The sequence below is a fragment of the Monodelphis domestica genome, chromosome 6 (assembly GCF_027887165.1).
Source record: "Monodelphis domestica isolate mMonDom1 chromosome 6, mMonDom1.pri, whole genome shotgun sequence".
Taxonomy (NCBI): domain Eukaryota; kingdom Metazoa; phylum Chordata; class Mammalia; order Didelphimorphia; family Didelphidae; genus Monodelphis; species Monodelphis domestica.
Window position 1 is genome coordinate 51,872,110 of NC_077232.1, and position 19,523 is coordinate 51,891,632.

The 19,523-nt window shown below is 34.9% G+C and overlaps 1 protein-coding gene across 1 annotated transcript in view; it reads right to left on the bottom strand.

The window, feature by feature from the left end:
- LUZP2 (leucine zipper protein 2) overlaps nt 1-19,523 on the bottom strand; it is a 749,802-nt gene that overhangs the window by 190,457 nt on the left and 539,822 nt on the right. Inside the window, exon 8 of the mRNA XM_056802005.1 lies at nt 7,125-7,199. Coding sequence (XP_056657983.1) covers nt 7,125-7,199 — 75 coding nt within the window. The remainder of the gene's footprint in view (nt 1-7,124; nt 7,200-19,523) is intronic.

The window sequence follows — 19,523 nt, forward strand, 5'->3', positions numbered from 1 at the left end:
TAGGGAGATTGGTCTATAATTTTCTTTCTCTGTTTTTGGCCTGCCTGGCTTTGGGATGAGAACCATGTTTGTGTCATAAAAGGAATTTGGTAGAACTCCCTCTTTGCTTATTATTTCAAATCGTTTGTATAGTACTGGGGTTAGCTGTTCTTTGAATGTTTGATAGAATTCACTGGTGAATCCATCAGGCCCTGGGGATTTTTTCTTAGGAAGTTCTTTGATGGCCTGTTGGATTTCTTTTTCTGATATAGGATTATTTAAGAAATCTATTTCTTCTTCTGTTAGTCTAGGCAATTTATATTTTTATAAATATTCATCCATATCACCTAGGTTGGTATATTTATTGCTATATATTTGTGCAAAGTAGTTTTTAAAGATGGCCTTAATTTCCTCCTCATTGGAGGTGAGGTCCCCCTTTTCATCCTTGATGCTGTTAATTTGCCTTTCTTCTTTCCTTTTTTAAAATAGATTGACCAGTACTTTGTCTATTTTGTCTGTTTTTTCAAAGTAACAGCTTCTAGTCTTGTTTATTAGTGCAATAGTTCTATCAATTTCGATTTAATTAATTTCTCCTATAATTTTTAGGATCTCTAGTTTGGTTTTCTTCTGGGGATTTTTAATTTGTTCGTTTTCAAGTTTTTTGATCTGCATTTCCAATTCATTGATCTCTGCCCTCCCTAATTTGTTAATATATGCACTCAGGGATATGAATTTTCCTCTAAGTACTTCCTTGGCTGCATCCCAAAAGTTTTGAAAGGATGTCTCACCATTGTCATTTTCCTCAATGAAATTATTAATTGTTTCTATGATTTCTTCTCTAACTAACTGATTTTGGAGTATCATATTATTTAATTTCCTATTAATTTTTGATTTGGCTCTCCATATACCCATAGTCATCAATATTTTTATTGCTTTATGATCTGAAAATGTTGCATTTATTATTTCTGCTTTTCTGCATTTGAGTGCCATGTTTCTGTGACCTATTGTATGATCTATTTTTGTGAATGTTCCATGTGGTGCTGAGAAGAACGTGTATTCCTTTTTGTCCCTATTTATTTTTCTCCATATGTCTATTAACTCTAAATATTCTAAGGTTTCATTCACCTCTTTTACCTCTTTCTTATTTATTTTTTGGTATGATTTATCTAAATTTGATAGTGGTTGGTTCAAGTCTCCCACTAATATACTTTTACTGTCTATTCCCTCCTTCAATTCTCCTAGTTTCTCCATTAGAAATTTGGATGGTATTCCATTTGGTGCATACATGTTGATTAGTGATATTTCCTCATTGTCTATATTCACTTTAAACAGAATATATTTACCTTCCCTATCCCTTTTGATCAGGTCTATTTGTGCTTTGGCTTTGTCAGATATCATGATTGCAACTCCTGCCTTCTTTCTATCAGTTGAGGCCCAAAAGGTCTTACTCCATCCTTTAATTCTAACCTTGTGAGAATCAACCCGCCTCATGTGTGTTTCTTGAAGACAACATATGGTAGGGTTTTTGGTTCTAATCCAGTCTGCTATTTGTCTACATTTTATGGGTGATTTTATCCCATTCACGTTCAAAGTTATGATTGTCACTTGTGGATTCCCTGGCATTTTGATATCTTCCCCTAGTTCTGACCTTTCTTCCCTAGCTATACCCTTTTGAACCAGTGACTTACTTTAGGTCAGTCCCCCTAGTCCCCTCCCTTGGTATGCTTCCCTTTCTAGCCCCTCCCTTTTTATGTTCCCTTCCCCTCCCACCTCTCCTTCCCTCCCTTTTTATACTCCCTCCTTAATTACCCTTTCTTTCTTACCCTGTTGGATAAGATAGAATTCAGGATCCCACTGGATCTAGATGTTCTTCCCTCTAAGAGTTGATTTCACTTAGAGTAAGGTTTAAGTAATTCCACTTCACGCTCTCTTCCTCTCCTTCTCATATGAGAGATCTTCCCCTCCCCTTCCCATGCGTATCTTTGTATGGGAAAGATTATTCTTTTTAGCCCCCCCCCATTTATTGAAGTAAGTCTTAGTATTGTGGAAGCTTATCCCCCTCCCTTTTCCTTTCTTTGCCCCCCTTTCACCAAATCTTCTTGATGACCCAATCTTTCCCTATGCATGATTTTTCTAACTACTCTTATGGTGCATACAATTTTTGAGAGTTACACAATACATTTTCCCCACTTTTAATATATATATATATATATATATATAATTTGATGTAAATGTAGTCCTTATAGAAGAGAGTTTGACTTAAAGAAAAAGATAAGATTTATCTCCTTATCCCTTTCTTTCATATTTACCTTTTCATGATTCTCTTGCTTTCTGTGATTGGATATCAAATTTTCCACTAAGTTCTGTTCTTTTCTTAGCAAATGCTTGGAAATCTTCTATTTTGTTGAATGCCCATACTTTCCTCTGGAAGTATATAGTCAGTTTTTCTGGGTAGTTGATTCTTGGTTGGAGACCCAGCTTTCCTGCCTTTCTAAATATCATGTTCCATGCTTTGCGGTCTCTTCATGTGTTAGCCGCCAAGTCATGTGTGATCCTTATGGGAGCCCCCTATATCTGAAGCTCCTCTTCTTGACTTCTTATAGGATTTTCTCCTTTTCTTGGAAGCTCTTGTATTTGGTGATTACATTCCTAGGGGTTGTCTTTTGGGGATTTAGTATAGAGGGTGTTCTATGAACCCTTTCTATTTCTATTTTGCCCCCTTGATCCAGAACATGTGGGCAATTTTCTTCTATAATCTCCTGTAGAATAGCATCGAGATTTTTGTTTACCTCTGTTTTTTCGGGCAGACCAATAATTCTCACGTCGTCTCTATTCCCCTCTGTTTTCCAGGTCTGTGACCTTTTCAGTGTGATATTTTGTGTTTTCTTCTAATTCATTAATTTTTTGGCTTTGCTTTATTAATTCTTGCTGTTTTGCATGCTCACTGTCTTCCAGTTGCTTAATTCTGGTCGTTAGGGACTGGTTTTGCTTTTCAGCTTTGTCTGCCCTCCTATTAGATGCTTCCAGCTCTTTCTCCAATTGTGAAGTCTTGTCTATCAGACTGCTGATCTCTTTCTCCCATTTTTCTTTTCCAGAAGGTTTCCATCTTTTGGGTAAGCTCCAATTTGAGTTCTTCCAGAGCTTGTGGATAATTTCCATTTTGGGAGGCATGTTTTGATTTTGTTTGGGTTTCAACCTCTTTCTCTTCTTTTCCTTGGGTACTCCCACCATAAAAATTTTCAATAGTCACCTTTTTCCCTTTCTTCTTGGAGGCTTGATTTTGGGCCATGTGAGCCATCCCTTTGGTGGTTTTATTCCCCTTTCCTTTTTGGTCTGGTGTCTGGGTGATATGGGCAGATTTTCTGTGAATTTAGGTTGCCTCAGACTAGTTCTTCCCAGCCTCTGAGATCTCTTAGAACACAGGCCCCTTTGCTCAGCACAGCTTCTCAGGGGAGCCGCCCCTTTGTTCAGCACAGCCTCTCAGCACAGCCGCCTCTTTGCTCAGCACAGCCTCTCAGCGTGGCCTCCCCTTTTCTCAGTGCAGGATTTTCCCATGAAACCACCCTGAGAGGTCGTTTCTTTGCAGTCTTTAGATCCCAAGGACCCTGGTGTGCCCCCCCCAGGCAGAGGCGCTCCTCACTCACTCTCTGTCTCACTGAGTGCTCTGATACCTTATTCTGGTTTGGTGGGGGGGATGGGGTAGAAGGGAGGCTCAGTTCACATTTTTTGCAAGCTTTTCCTCTTCCTTATAGTGTGGAAATGTTCAAGCCCCACATACCTTCATTTCTGTGGGGTACTGGAGAGTCCCTCTGTTCTTCCAAAGGTGATTTTTATGTTCTTTTGAGGTAGTCTATTTCGTTTGGTGCTGGGGAGAAGTAGCGATTCGTGTCTAAATTGCAGCCATGTTAACCTGGAAGTCCTTTCTAGTGTTTTCAATAGGAATGGGTGTTGTAGTTTGTCAAAGGCTTTTTTTGCATCTATTGAGATAATCATGTGATTTTTGTTAGTTTGCTTGTTGATGTGGTCAATTATGAGGATGGTTTTCCTAATATTGAACCCATCCTTGCATTCATGGTATAAATCTCACTTGCTGGAGTCTCTTTGCTAGTATTCTATTTAAGATTTTTGAATCTATGTTCATTAGGGAGGCTGATCTGTAGTGTTCTTTCTCTGTTTTTTACCTTCCTAGCTTTGGAATCAGGATCATATTTGTGTCCTGAAAGGAATTTGGTAGAACTCCTCCTTTACTCATTCCTTCAAATAGTTTGTATAATATTGGGATTAGTTGTTCTTTGAATGTTTGATAGAATTAATTTGTGAATCCATCTGGTACTGGGGATTTTTTTCTTAGGGAGTTCTTTGATGGCTTGTTCAACTTCTTTTTCTGATATGGGGTTATTTAGGTATTCTGTGTCTTCTTCTATTAATCTAGGCAATTTATATTTTTGTAAATATTCATCCATATTACCTAGATTGGCATATTTATTGCCATATAATTGGGCATAATATTTTTAATGATTGCCTTAATTTCCTCTTCATTAGAGGTGAAGTCTCCCTTTTCATTTTGGATACTGTCAATTTGGTTTTCTTCTTTCCTTTTTTAAATTCAATTGACCAGTACTTTGTCTATTTTATTTGTTTTTTTCAATGTACTAGCTTTCTAGTCTTGTTTATAAATCAATAGTTCTTTTACTTTTGCTTTTATTCATATCTCCTTTAATTTTTAGGATCTCTAATTTAGTGTTCATCTGAGGATTATTAATTTGTTCACTTTTTAGTTTTTTAATTTGCATGCCCAATTCATTGATCTCTGCCCTCCCTAATCTATTAATATATGAAATCAAGGATATAAATTTCCCAATGACTACTGCTTTGGCTGAATTCCATAGATTTTGATAGGATGTCTCATTATTGTCATTTTCTTCAAGGAAATTATTGTTTCTATGATTTGTTCTTTAATTAACTGATTTTGAAGTATCATATTATTTCATTTCCAATTAATTTTTGATTTGCCTCTCCATGTACTTACTAATTATTATTTTATTGCATTATGATCTGAAAATGTTGCATTTATTATTTCTGCTCTTTTGCACTTGTTTGTAATGCTTTTGTGTCCTAATACATGGTCAATCTTTGTGAATCTTACTAAAAAGGAGGTCTACTTCTTTTTGCCCCTATTTATTTTTCTCCACATATCTTCTAACTCTAATTTTCCTAAGATTTCATTTACATCTCTTAACTCTTTCTTATTTATTTTTTGGTTTGATTCATCTAGATCTGATAGAGGAAGGTTCAGGTCTCCCACTAGTATAGTTTTACTATCTATTTCATCCTTGAGCTATGTATGAGCTGTGTATGTTTCTTTGAGATTTGAGAGAGTAGAGCCAAGATGGAGGTTTATTAGTAGTAAAAATTGAAATTATTCTGACAATCCTTCCAAACCAATCTTTAAAAAGCATCTCAAAATGACAGGAATGAAAAACCAAGAGTGAGAGCCATCAACCACTGAATACAACTTGAAAGGTAGGCAGAGAGAGTTGATTTTCATAGGATAAAGGTGAACCAGAAGCAAAACTGAACCCTGAGGTATTCTGGCTACGCATCCCACCATTAACCTTCATATCTAGGGTCTTAGCCTAGGTTTAGGTCAACTTCAAGGTTAGAGGACTTGGGTTTTTATAAACTTGACTTAATTCTTTATATATTTGAGAAATTATACCTTTATCAGAGAAACTTTTGGTAGAAAATCTTAATTTAGTATAATCATATTTATTCATTTTACATTTGTATTGTTTTCTCTCTTACTTGTTAAAATTTTTTTCACTTCTCCATACCAAATAAGAGACAGAGAACATTACAAAAGTAAAATGAATAAATATGATTATACTAAATTTAAAAAGATTTTCTATCAAAAAATGCAACCAAGATTAGAAGGGAAACAACATACTGGGGAAATTTTTTTATAAAAAAGTTTCTCTGATAAAGGTCTAATTTCTCAAATATATAAAGAACCAAGTCAAGTTTATAAAAATCCACGTCATTCCCCAACTGATAAATGGTCAAAGGATACAAATAGGTGTTATTCAGACAAAGAAATCAAAGCTATCAATAATCGTATGAAAAAAATGTTCTAAATCCCTCATTAGAGAACTGAAAAAAACTCTGAGCTACCACCTCAAACCAATCAGATTGTCCTATATGGAAGTAAAGGAAAATGATTAATGCTGGAGGGAATGTGGCAAAATTGGGACACTGTGACCTGATCTAACCATTCTGGAGGGAAATTTGGAATTATGCCCAAAGGAATATAAAGGAATGCATAGTTTTTTATCTAGTAATGCCAATACCGAGTCTGTATCCAAATATATAAAAAATGGGAGAGGATCTGTCTGTACAAAAATATTGATAACTGCTCTTTTTGTGGTGACAAAGAATTGGAAACTAAAGGGATGTCCGTCAATTGGGGAATAGCTGAACAAATTATGGTACATGCTGGTGATAGAAAACTATTGTTATATAATGGATGACAAACAGAAAGAGCTGGGAAGATCTCTCTGTATTGATTCAGAGTGAAATAAACAGAACCAGGAGACAATTTTACACAGTTAATGCAATATTGGGGATTACAGTGATAAAGTAATACAATGATATAGGACAATTTGGAAGGACTTATGAAAAAGAATGCTATCCACCTCTAGAGAAAGAATTGTAGGAGTAGAAATAAAGATGAAAATATATGATTTTTCACTTGTTTATGTGGGCATATGTTTTGGTGTTTTTGCTTCATGAGATTTTTCTCTTACAAAAATAAATATATGGAAATATATTTTGTTTGGCAATATATGCATAACCCAGAGTAAATTGCTTATTTGCTGTGGGAGAGGGAGGGAAAAAGGAAGGGAGACAATATGGATCATGTAACTTTGAAAAACTTATAAAAATTAAAAATTTTAATTTAATTTCTAAAAATGGATTTGTCTCTAAATGTCTATCTTTTCCTTATAAATTCCCTTTCCAGCATGGGATAGACCTGGCAAGCTGGAATGCCTAAATAAAACAGTGACAGAAAGATACTAGCCAATGTTGCCAAGAAACAAACAAATAAATAAAAACAAATTGTGAATTTGGAATCAGAAAATGCTTACCTTGTCAAGAGCTGCTTTCTCCAACTCATCTTTAGCAACTGCTAATTTTTGTTCCAAATCTGTGAGCTGTTGTGCCTATGAAATAAATATTAATGTGTTTAATCACCTCTTCTACTCATACTCTGTAGGCAAATCTTATTAGTGGCATCACAGTAGTTAGAGCATCAGGCTTCAAGTCTGGAAGATTTGAATTCAAGTTTAATTTCAGATATTTACTAGCTATGTGACTCTGACCAGTACAGTATGGTATTCATCCTCAAAATCCTGTGAGAGCAAAAACTCTAGGATACAGAATTAATTTTTTTTAAACCTGCAATACAGTGAAGCAGTGATAAGTGAACTGCAATATAATGAGGGATGACTGCATTTGTAAAATACTTAACAGAGTGCCCAGAAAGGAATAGCTGTTCAATAAATTTTTGTTCTCTTTTGTTCTTTCTATCATGGTGGCAGAAATATTGGAAAACCAGGTGATTGGTGTGGCACATGCTGGTACTAAAGAAAAAGTGCCAGGCTGAAGAGTGTGTGAAACTGATCACCTTGATGAGGGAGGGGCCAGAAGGGTTTGGAATCGTGAGGAGGAGAAGACTCTGGCTGGTAGAGGAGTTAGTCTCTCAGTCTTGAGAAGCCAAAGAGAGAAGTTGGGAAAACACTTTCTCCTGAGGGTTACCCACATTTTCCTGCTGGCTTTCCTTGAAGGAAATTTCCTGGAAATCCTTCCCCTCAACACTTCCCAATGGAAGGGCCTTTATGAAGAGAAATCTGAGCAGACTTTACCTCAACTCCTGGTGCCCAGGGGTGAGTCAACCTGACTTTCTCTCAGGGGACTCAGGTTGCCAAGGCCTGAGTTCCCCCCAAATTCAAGGAGGGAAGGGAAAGGGTTTATATAAAGACAGGGACCTTTTCTCCCCACTTTCCTTTTCCCATTCTTCCCTGACCATAATTCTTTTGTTTTATCCTGATTGAGTGGACATTAAAATAGCTATTTTTTTCCCCAAGCTGAGTGTGAGTGAACAGATCAAGGGGAGACCCTTTGATCTTGAGTAGTGGAGGGGGGACAAAAGGGACAAAAGCAAATCTGGGGGAGAAGCCTTAGCTAAAGAGGTAAGGCAGAAGGGGGAAAATCTTCAAACCCCCTCTCCTCTCTCTGAGTCAACCTTAAACATCAGCTGTATCCCCTGAACCTCAAACACTTTGAGAAGGGAGGTTCTCTCCTCTTTTCCCCCTCTCTATACTGAAAGCCTGAACCCCCCAATTACAAATTAATCCCTTTTAATACATTGGTCAGACAGTACCTAAGGATAAAGATGAAATACTAAACTTCTCTGCTCTTTGAAACACTGAAAATTAAGGGGGGAAATAGTTTACTGTTTTAAAATATTCACTTGATTAGGCTAAAGTGAATAGTTTTCTGGATGATCAAACACTAAGTGGTTTACTGAACCAGAATGGATCATTTCCATGCCAATGTTCAGTCTTTTTTTAGTTTCTGATTTTAATCTATCAGTGATTCATCTAAGCTTCAATATTTATCTATTATCTGGCTCTGCTTTCCCATTATGTTTTTGCTAATACTGCTCCTAAAATTATAAATTACGATAAATGACTTTTTTATGTTTATTTCAAAACCCATCTCAAAATCTTGTTCCAGAATAAAGTCTTACTAAAGGATGTTAAAATCATAGGGAATAACTTCCAAAAGGAATTTTAACCAGGATTTAGGCTAAACTGTTTATGATACAGAGGAGGAAGCTTAATTCCAAAGAGATGCAGGCAAAAGTAAGCTTCTTGAAAGGATGATCTTAATTCTATCCCTAGCACTTAACACAATGCCTGCTACATAGTTCATATTTATACATAATTTTAGATAGATGGATTTACTAAAGTTACATTAAAAAAAAGTGATTTCCCCTGCATCTGAGCTCACTCATCACTTGTCTGCCACCTCTCACAATATAGGCTGTAAGGCTTTACCAGCAGGACCGAAGACACAACGCAGGCTCACAGAAAAATCCTGACAGGGCCTGCTGGTGTAATTCAGGGTTCCTAATCCTGAAAATATGAGATTAAGCATATGATACAAAAGATGGATGGTCAATACTAAAGAAAAGTTTAAAATATTTTTGGAATGAAAAGCAAAATTAAAAATGGCCAACAAAATGTTTTCAGGAAAACCTGGAAAGCCTTATTAATTGACACAAAGTGAAATAAACAAAACCAAGACATTGGCATCAGCAATATTTTACAAATATCAGCTTGAAATGACTTCTCATCAATGCAATGATTCCAGGGTTATCTCCAGAGAGAGAACTGATGAAGTCTGACAGAAGACTGATGCAGATTTTTTTACTTTATTTATGATTCCTCTTTTCTTTTTTTTAATGTCAAAATGGCCAAGATAGAAATAGATTTTTCATTACGTGACATGTTTACTTGATATATTTCTTGACTTCTCAATGGATGAGGAAGAAGCAGGAGGGAAAGAAAATTTTATAACACAAACATGATTGTTAAAATAAATTATTAAAAAATAAGAGATTTATTTTAGAAAAATAAGAAAACCAGCACTTAAAAGAATTTTTGCTTCTCAAATATCCCAAAGAATAGTAATACAAGTGGAGTGGGTAAAAGCAAATATTAACAGCCACCCAATAACCTCAAGACCAGTAAGACATTTCTTTCTAAAGGTACACAGAGACACAGGAGTGAAGCAATCTGGCAGAAGTAACTGTGAAGAAGTAGACCAGGGGAATTTTGGATAGCACCTAGGGAGACACTGCCAACCAGTGAATGCTTCTGTTGTGAGACTACATTACATTATAGGATTGTACATGAAATGGGGGGGGGGTGATAGGATGATAGGAGTTAGTGATGTACAGGGGGTAAATCAAGGGCTATCAATAATGGTAAAGATGACTGCAGGGACCTTAGAAAGAGAAGAACCTATAAGAGATTAAGTTAAGGAGGAAGGGAGAAAGGTTAAAAGAAGGAAAGAAAAAAGCCTTTGCTTTGGAGGTGGGATGGCTTTCCACTGGTGAGTGCTCCTATAGGTGAAGAGAAAGGAGGACTATATACTAGATGAGGCCTGGGGCACTTGTATAAAAAAATATAATTGTCCTGGGAGGGAGAAAGTGGGACCTTTTGTGCCATGGGCACTTGGAAGAAAGAGAGAGTGGACACAGGGTGGGGTTTTCCAGGAAAATGCAGAAAGAAAATGGTCTTCAAGAGAGGATAGAAATCAGTGGGGAGGTTCTATTATGAAGTCTGAAATAACTGACATTGTTTTGAGAGTCAGATAGGCAGGAAAGGGGGATAAATTGTGTTTCTAAATACTAATAAGAAAACACAAGAAAAATAATAGGAAAGGAAATCTCATTTCATAAACAACTACAAAACTCATGAAATTTTTAGGGATCAACTTCCCAAAATACACAGAAGATGTGAATAGATTCAATAATAAAGGACTTATTAAAGAAATTTAAAAAACAACAACAAGCAACAACAAACAAATAAACACCAGGTAATTAGGTGTCTCTGTGAATTGATAGCCAGGCTTTGAGAAGGGAGGTCTTGGGTTTAAATTTGACCTCAGAGACTTCCCAGATATATGATCCCCAACATGTCACTTAATTCCAATTGCCTAGCCCTTATTGCTCTTCAGCCTTGGAATAAATATTTAATACTGAGTCCAAGGTGGAAAGGAAGGATTAAAAAGAAAAGAAAAAGAAAACAACAACAACAACAATCAATGAGATATGACCAAGACTAATTTACACTTTAGTGCTATGTCAATGAAAATACTTAGGAGATATTTTAAAAACTTGATAAAATAATAACAAAGTTCATTTTGAAAAAAAGAAAAGATCTAGAATATCAGTGGAAAAGATGAAAAGAAGTAAGGATGCAGGTGGAATAGTACTTTTAATACTCAAATTATATTATAAAGCAATAGTCATAAATATAATCTGCTATCAGATAAGAATATTGAAATAAATATAATATATAAGACAAGAGGGGTTAAAAAGAACAGAACTCAATTAGCCAGTGAGGAAAACATGTTACCTAAATTAAAAACTCCCTATGTGATTAAAAAAAAAAACCTTCAGGAAAACTGTAAAGCATTCTGGCAAAAATTAGGTTAGACCAATACCTTATACCACAATACATTATAATATTTAGATATATGATCTTAATTTTAAAATATCATACTATTTGATAAAATTCTGAGACACAGACCATATACTTCTTAGAGCAATGGAAGAGAGATATATACTAAACCAAACAAAAGATGGAGATAATTACAAACTATTTAAATAGATAACTGATAAATTGAAACAGAAAAATATCTGCATAGAAAACATCAATTCATTGAAGAAAGTGATTGAATGGAAGAAACTTCTGTGTAACAAATTGCTCTGATAAGGATTTCTTATTCCCAATATACATACATATATACAAACATACATACGTATATATAGGCAAACATATGAAAAACAACAGCTGTTGCCCAATATATAGTCAAAGTATATGAATTGTTCTCAAAAGAACTGCAAAGTATTCACAACTTCAAAGTATTCACAACTTTAAGTCATTAATAAGAGAAAATTAGAACAACCCTGAAAATTGGCAAAAAATGACAAAAAATCCTACAGTATAGTTGGAGGGGTTCATAAATAGGAACACTAATACATTTTTGGTAGAACTGTGAAATATTACAACCATTTGGGGATGTGATTTCAAATTATGCTTTATATAAAGTGACTAAAATGAACTAGAAACTCCATTACTGAGCTTAGAGTTCCAGAAGTCACTGAGAAGAAAAGAACTCCCCATATATTCCAAAATATTTGTAGTAGCACTTGTGATAGTTAAAATTTGGAAACAGAGTAGATGCCTATCATTTGTGAAATGGATAAAATCTCATGACACAATGTTCCCAGGGGGTTCTAAGATTAATTATTCCTCATCAAACTACTTATATCCAGCCTCCATTTTTATAGAAAAATGTTAGTTAATTAGTTTGGTTTAACTTGTATAATGTTCATAAAGTTGAAATTATATAGAAATTGGGATCCAAGGTTGTAGGTTTAATTCTTGACTGTTTCAAGTGTTATTTTTATAAATGTGGTCAAGTCATTTAACATCTCTTAGCCTCAATTTCTTCATCTGTGAATTTAGAAAGTTGGAATAAATATCTTAGAAATTTCATCCAACTCTTTTTTTTTCTTTTTTAATTTTATAGTATTTTATTTGTTCATTTCCATGCATTTTTCATTAAAGACAAAGATCATTTTCTTTTCCTCCCTCCCACCCCCCGTGGCTGACGCGTGATTCCACTGGTATCATATGTGTTCTTGACTTGAACCCATTGCCATGTTATTAGTATTTGCATCAGAGTGTTCACTCCGAGTCTTTCCTCTGTCATGTCCCCTCAGCCATTGTAGTCAGGCAGTTGCTTTTCCTCGGTGTTTCTATTCCCTCAGTTTGTCCTCTGCTTTTGGATAGTGTTTTTTTCTCCTTGATCCCTGCAGATTGTGCAGGGACATTACACCACCACTAATGGAGAAGTCCATTATATTCGATTATACCACAGTGTGTTTGTCTCTGTGTACAATGTTCTCCTGGTTCTGCTCCTCTCGCTCTGCATCACTTCCTGGAGGTTGTTCCAGTTCACATGGAAATCCTCCACTTTATTATTCCTTTGAGCACAATAGTATTCCATCACCAACATATACCACAATTTGTTCAGCCATTCCCCAATTGATGGGCATCCCCTCATTTTCCAATTTTTGGCCACCACAAAGAGCGCAGCTATTTCACCCAACTCTTAATAAATGATCTATATTCTTCAGAAATTGTGTCATCTCTGAATGATGTTACACTATGAGGAGCTCAAACATGTTCTCTGATCATCAGGTTGCTTTTTCCTCAAGGAAATAACTCTTCCCTAAAGTGTAGATATGGGGGAAAAATCCTTCCATTCATCTTCTAAAGAACCACTAAGCACCAGAAACCTGTCACTTTAACACTAGGAGGTCCACTAATGCAGAAATCCAATTCTTTTCTTCGCGTGGGTATCGAACAACTCAACAGGGGGAAACAAAACAAATCTAATGCATGTCTTCAGGGTTGTAGAATGGTAGCTAAGATATGACTCAGTGGTCATTAGGATCTGAAGTACTACGCTAGAAAGATTTGCAAATTGAGTCTTCCTAGGAATCTGGCAGATGTAACTAATACTTAGCCCTCTAGCCCACAGCAAGCTTTATTTCCTCAGGAACCCTATAGAATGTTATTGTATGAGCCACTCAGTCTAGCATTTAATCACTTGCTGTTTGGAAATGTTAACTGTTCTATGAGTTTTTCAACTTTCTATCTATATTATAAGCCTTCTGAGACTGGGAAGATCTATGTAGACAATTTTGCTTTTTCTACCCCTTCCCCCAATTGTAGCTTTTAGCCCTAAATTTTTACTATGAGCGAGTAGTAGTAGTAATAATAATAATAATAATAATAATAATGTTTTATCATCTTTAAATTATGAAGTCTTTTAAATATACACTCTCATTGAACCTCAATACTTTTCACTTGGGCACTGTAGACATTATGATCCTGTTTTACAGATGTTAACACTGAGTCCTAGATAAGTGATGTGCTTGGAGGAAGCAGGATATGCCCTTAGGTCTTCCTCATTGGTCCACTTACAATGTGAAATTGTACATCTAGGCAAACAAATAGATATTTTTTAAGGACTTCAATATTTTTTGTGCTTGGATATTAAAGCACAATGTTGGAAAAAAGGTATAAGAATACCAACATCATTGCTAATGCATGTTAATGTACATGTGTGTGCACTTGTGTTCCATAGAGGACCTATTTATAATCCTTGAATGTCTGAAATCATTCATTTTTTTAAAATAGTCTAAAGTAAGTAAGTGCCAATAACAACTGTTCCATATTTAGTGGAAATCACAAAACTCAGGGGCCAGGGAATGGAGGCATCTACCCCAAATTCACAACAATCAACCCTTTGTCCCTACATAGTTGGAAATTCTTGAACCCCTAAAAACTACATTACCCAAAATTCCTTTCTGTATTACCTAGAACCCTTTTCCCTTTTCCTGTGTCCTTGTGTTTACCTGATTGTATTTAAGTTTTCTGGGACTCCTCCCTCTTTCTCTTCTTCCTCATGGTTGAGTTAGGCAGATTTCACTCTAGTTTTTTAATTTTAATAAATCTTATGAATGTAATACTTGAGTTATTGAATATTAATTTTAATCTTTAAATCTCCATCTAAATACTGAGTAGCAGAACTTAGGCAAAGAAGTGTGAGAATTATCATTTTCACCTCTGTTTATACATCTTGTCAAGGAGAACTATTCCTTTAGGAGAGTTCACTTTTGTTTTAAGGACTTCTACAATGCAATTTGTGTAGGCTTAGTAAGTGATTGTTATGTCCAATATTCTGGAAGCATATGTAAAAAGGATGTTCCTCCCTAGAAGGAGAAAAAAAAAGACAGAGGGAGAGAGAGACACACAGAGAGAGATAAAAGTGGCTAAGAGAGGGGAGAGACAGAGAGTACCCTGACCTCAAGAAGTTAATATTAAATTGAAGGGATATAGTCAAAAAATACACTTATAGAGAAAAAAATAATAATTTCAGAAGGGTAAGCACCAGTAAGAGAATCTGAGTGGAGCCTTTAAGGGACTCATGGATTTCAAGAGGACTATGGACTATAAAGGAGAGAGAGGTAAGTTGGAAATGAGACACCATGAATGTTAAAATTAAGCAAATTTGATAGCTTGGGATTTAGAAATCTGAGGTTAATGTGAATCAGTATTGATTTTAATGCCAAAAAATGTGTAATGTGTATATTAACCTAAAAGCAATAGGCAGCTAATAAGGGTCTTTAAGCAGAGCAATGGCATTTTAGAAATTTTTAATTTTCATTTTAAAACTTAGAACCCTTTAGAAATGCTTTAATGATCACAATTTGATACCTGTACAGAGAATAGCTTGAAGCTTAAAGAAGCTGGTACAGTCAATACTAATAGGGTCACTATTAAATTATCCACATAGGAGTCAATGAAAACCTCAACTAGAGTCATCCAACATGTGAATGGAAAGAAGGAGAAGTTATTGGTGCCCAAGAATTATTGATGATTAATGCGAAGTTCCAAAATATATTTCATTATTATTTCTTATGGTAGCAACGAGTATATAGGATTAGTGAAGATGTATAGTTAGATGATCCAGCAAATATGGCTATGAGATCATATGTGTAACATGCATAATATAGTCACTGCCACATAACAGAAAGCATATAAATGCTTCCCCTCTGCACCACCACTTGGATAAAATGGAGATAATGGAATGTTTAGCCCAGAGCTAATGTGAGGATAAAATAAGATAATATTTGTAGAGAGTTTTATACCAATACTTATAGTAAGAAATATTATAATAATTAAATTAATAATAATGTCATTTACTACTACCTTTGATCAAAACAAAGATTGACAATGAATGACTTTTATAAAATATAAGTGAATGTCTAAGTCATATATTTACTTATGGGTTTTTCATTGCCACACAGTAGTTTATTATCTAATTTATAGCATATTAATCACTTTGTCCACATGCAGAATTCCTGCCATCAAAATTTCCTTCCTAACTCATATATCACATCAGGATGTGTGTGTGCGTGTGTCCTAGAAGAAGGATGATCTCAAAGAGGAGCAACACATATATCTTTTGTCAACAGCATTGCTGACTGGCTGTAGTATTCACTCCCAACACCTCACTGTTGTGGGGCTCTATGGACTACATTTCAAATGGGTCATGAACCCTGAGGACGGATCTGTTCAATATGGCAGTAAAGTAAAATGCAACTTTAACTCTGGCCCCAAATAGCTAAAGGCACAAGCAAAGAATCAGTGTTCCTGGATGACAGCCTGCAAGGAAAGAGGCAAAATTTCAACCATATGTAGATAGCATTAAGGAGAAATTCATCATGGTTCTAGAGTCAAAACATGATTTGGCCAAGATAATTGAACATTAGCCAACAAGAGACAAAAGAGAGGATCAGCTACATTTAAGACATGTGCAGTACTTTTTCCCTGTTATACAGATTGGAACTACTTTCTAGGTACATGAATATGAAAGGAGGAAAGTACCTGGTTGCAGGAAGATTATCTTTACCATCTGAAATTTTAAGGAAGCTTTGTGCGATTTAGATGCATATGAATAACTACAAGGTTCTCATTCATCAGTTATAAAGGACACATATTTTAGTTACCTGTTCAAATATGTTTGGAGAAATCTTTGCTCTAATTTATTGCTAATTTCCCACTAGCTAACAATATCTAGATGTAATTTTTTTTTAACAAATAGTATTTTCTCTCTCCTCGCCTCTCCCTTGTTATTTATTGACTCTGATCTAGATAAAAACTAACTTTTGAAAAGGAAAAAAAAATAGTGATGCTTTGGTAAAGAAATGTCTCAACCTGTGTTGATGATTAGGCAGGGCTAATAAGAAATAGCTCAGATGAATTAAATATTTATTGAGCACCTATTCAATGCCCTGGGCTGAGAGAGAGATGTAACAGAATAAAGAGAATAACATGCAGTAAACTCACAATCTCTTTGTGATGAGTAGAAGCAGGCCACTTTTCCAAAGAACAATAGAAAGGATAATTCTAGCCCTTAGAGACCTCCATCAAAGTCTCAAGTGTTTCAGTAAGTTCTCAGCAACAATTTGAAAAGAACTGGCCTTGACTTATTGGTATATGTGGAATGAATGAATTTAGATTCCAAATTTCACGAGAATAGCTTAGCATAAACATCTGGTTCTATACTATATTAAAATGAATTTCAATATTAACAAAACCATCAAATTTAAGGACAAGCCATTCTTTGGATAAAATAGAACAGGCTTACCTTAATTCTCCCACTTTATGTGCTGCTGAGAAACTGTAAATAAACTGAATCTCGTTAACTGAATCTCCTCTTAATAGCGTAATGGGGAGAAGTATTTTTTTAAAAGAAACAAAGCAATTATCTTTCAAAATTATATGTTACTCTGCTTTGAAATTTGTATTTTCATCAATATATATTAAAATGGGTCTTATTCCTAAGATCTGGGTATAATGGAGGAAAAATCATTAGATTTAGGATCTAAGTATTCTAATCTCTTTTCTGCTAATGTGATCTTTGGTATTTTCTTAACTTCACAGGGTGTTGATTTCCTTGTCATTTACAATGATGTGATAACACCTATTGGTCTCTAAAATCACTTCCAATTCTAAGATCTCACTACAAAGAGCTCAGATAACTAATGTGCACAAATATCATTCTTTTCAAATGACTTCACTGTAGATAGTACTCTGTTATGGATGCAACTGGAAGAGAAGCGGTGTGTGGTAACATGAAAGACGATCTTAATCATTAAGAGGTACCAATGTGTTAGAGAATTGCCCCTGGCCTGGGGGTCAAGAGGGCTAAATATCTGTACCCAGTCTGCCCTCTAACAATTATCTACACAACTCTGATCAACTCATGTGAAGTCCCCTAGCACTCACTTTCCTCACTTGTAAAATAGGAAGGGGTTGACTTCTCTAATTTTCTTTCTGGTTGTCTCCCTGATAGGATCACCTACAATTTGATTGCAAAAACATTCATAATAAGGCCAGATGTCCTTTTATTCCTTTTGGATTTAGTAATGTCAAATTTATATTTTGGATTCAATCATTTGGACTCTCTGAGTTTCAGTTGTCTTATATGTAAATAGGGGTAATTATAACAACTACTTCACCAGGTGTAGATCAGATAAGGTAGAGAAATTACTTTGCAAACTATACATTTATAAATTTTGACAAACAAATAAATATCTTCTATTATTAGAATTTTAATACCATTATGATTGTCTACATATACATATATCCTATAATTCCATAGATCTTTGAATTTGAAGGAACGTTATACTATAATACCAATATAACATATTTCTACAAAACTCCTGACTTTTGTGAGTTTCTATTTTAATAGTTGATAATTGTTGATATTGATAAGTGAGTGAAGGTCCTAAAAATGAACAACAAGGAGGAAAGTTTCACTCTTCTTATCGTTTCCCCCTATTTGTTATGTTGTTATATAAAAAGGAAAAAAAATCCATGATTATATATTACCTGGAAAGATGACACATATCAGTAGGGTTCCAGACTGAAAAGTTAATTTTGGGGTCCAAGTATATCTTCTCATTTCTTTGAAATTGCCTTTATGTCCTACATTTCTATGATTTTTTTCTTTGTTGTGAAACTTCTCTTTTTAAAGCTTAAAGAAATGGTTTTACCCTTTTGGTGAATCATCCAAGAATTAAAATGTTTTCTTTTATTTTCTTTTTCCTTCTTTCTTTTCTTCTTTTTCTTTCTTTCTTCCTTTCTTTTCTTTCTTTTTCCTTCCTTCCTCTCTCTCACTCTCTCTCTCTCTCCTTTACTTGAGATAGAAAGATTAATCTTGGAAGATGCAGAGAACCTTAACCTTAATTCTGGGACAATTAAAAATATTGTTTTCAATGACCATTTGATGTGAATGATATCTTTTCTTGGGGGCTGGAAATAGCTAAGAAGACTTGCTTAAAAATCAACAGACTTAACAAATCTTGAGACTGGCTGATCATACAGCTGGGGTAATGGACACAGGAGAAAGATTCATGGAAAATTCTTCATTGAGAAGAAGCCTGTCTTTGAATTTTTTAATTATCCTGGATTAATATCCCAGAATATATGAGACTGCCATTCACTTACTTAATGAATCTTTTTTTTTCACATAGTCTGGTTGGTTGTTAATTTAAAAGGTCTCAGTTTTCTGTGAGTAATACTAGACCCAAGTGAGAAAAAAGTTGCTGAGATCTAAAAAATGAAGTTTCAAAAACATTGCTTCTGATGTCTCTCCAGCTCTAAATTTTATTGTCTATGAATCACACCATTTCCCATGATGCTGATAGTAGATCATAAAGTATTTAAAAGGGCATTGAGAGTGTTGCTATCTGAACAAAGTCCAGATAACTACTCGATTCCATGGTCTACTAAACAATAATAGCAGAAATTTGTGTGTGTGTACATCCAGAAAATACACAGATGGATGTGTGTGTGTGTGTGTATTTCTAAGTTAACAAATTGTGTTCTTCCAAATAGCTCTGTGAAATGCGTAATGAAAATAACCTGATGACTGTTTTGTGATGAGCAAACACTCTCAGATAAATTACTTTTCTATAGTCATACAAGTGTTCTGAGCTGGAGGTAAAATATGAGCTCCTCATTCCTCACTGGAAGTCCAATTTTTTTCTCCTCCATCACTCATTGTTTCTTTCATTAAGCATGCAACCATCCTTTATTTTTTTA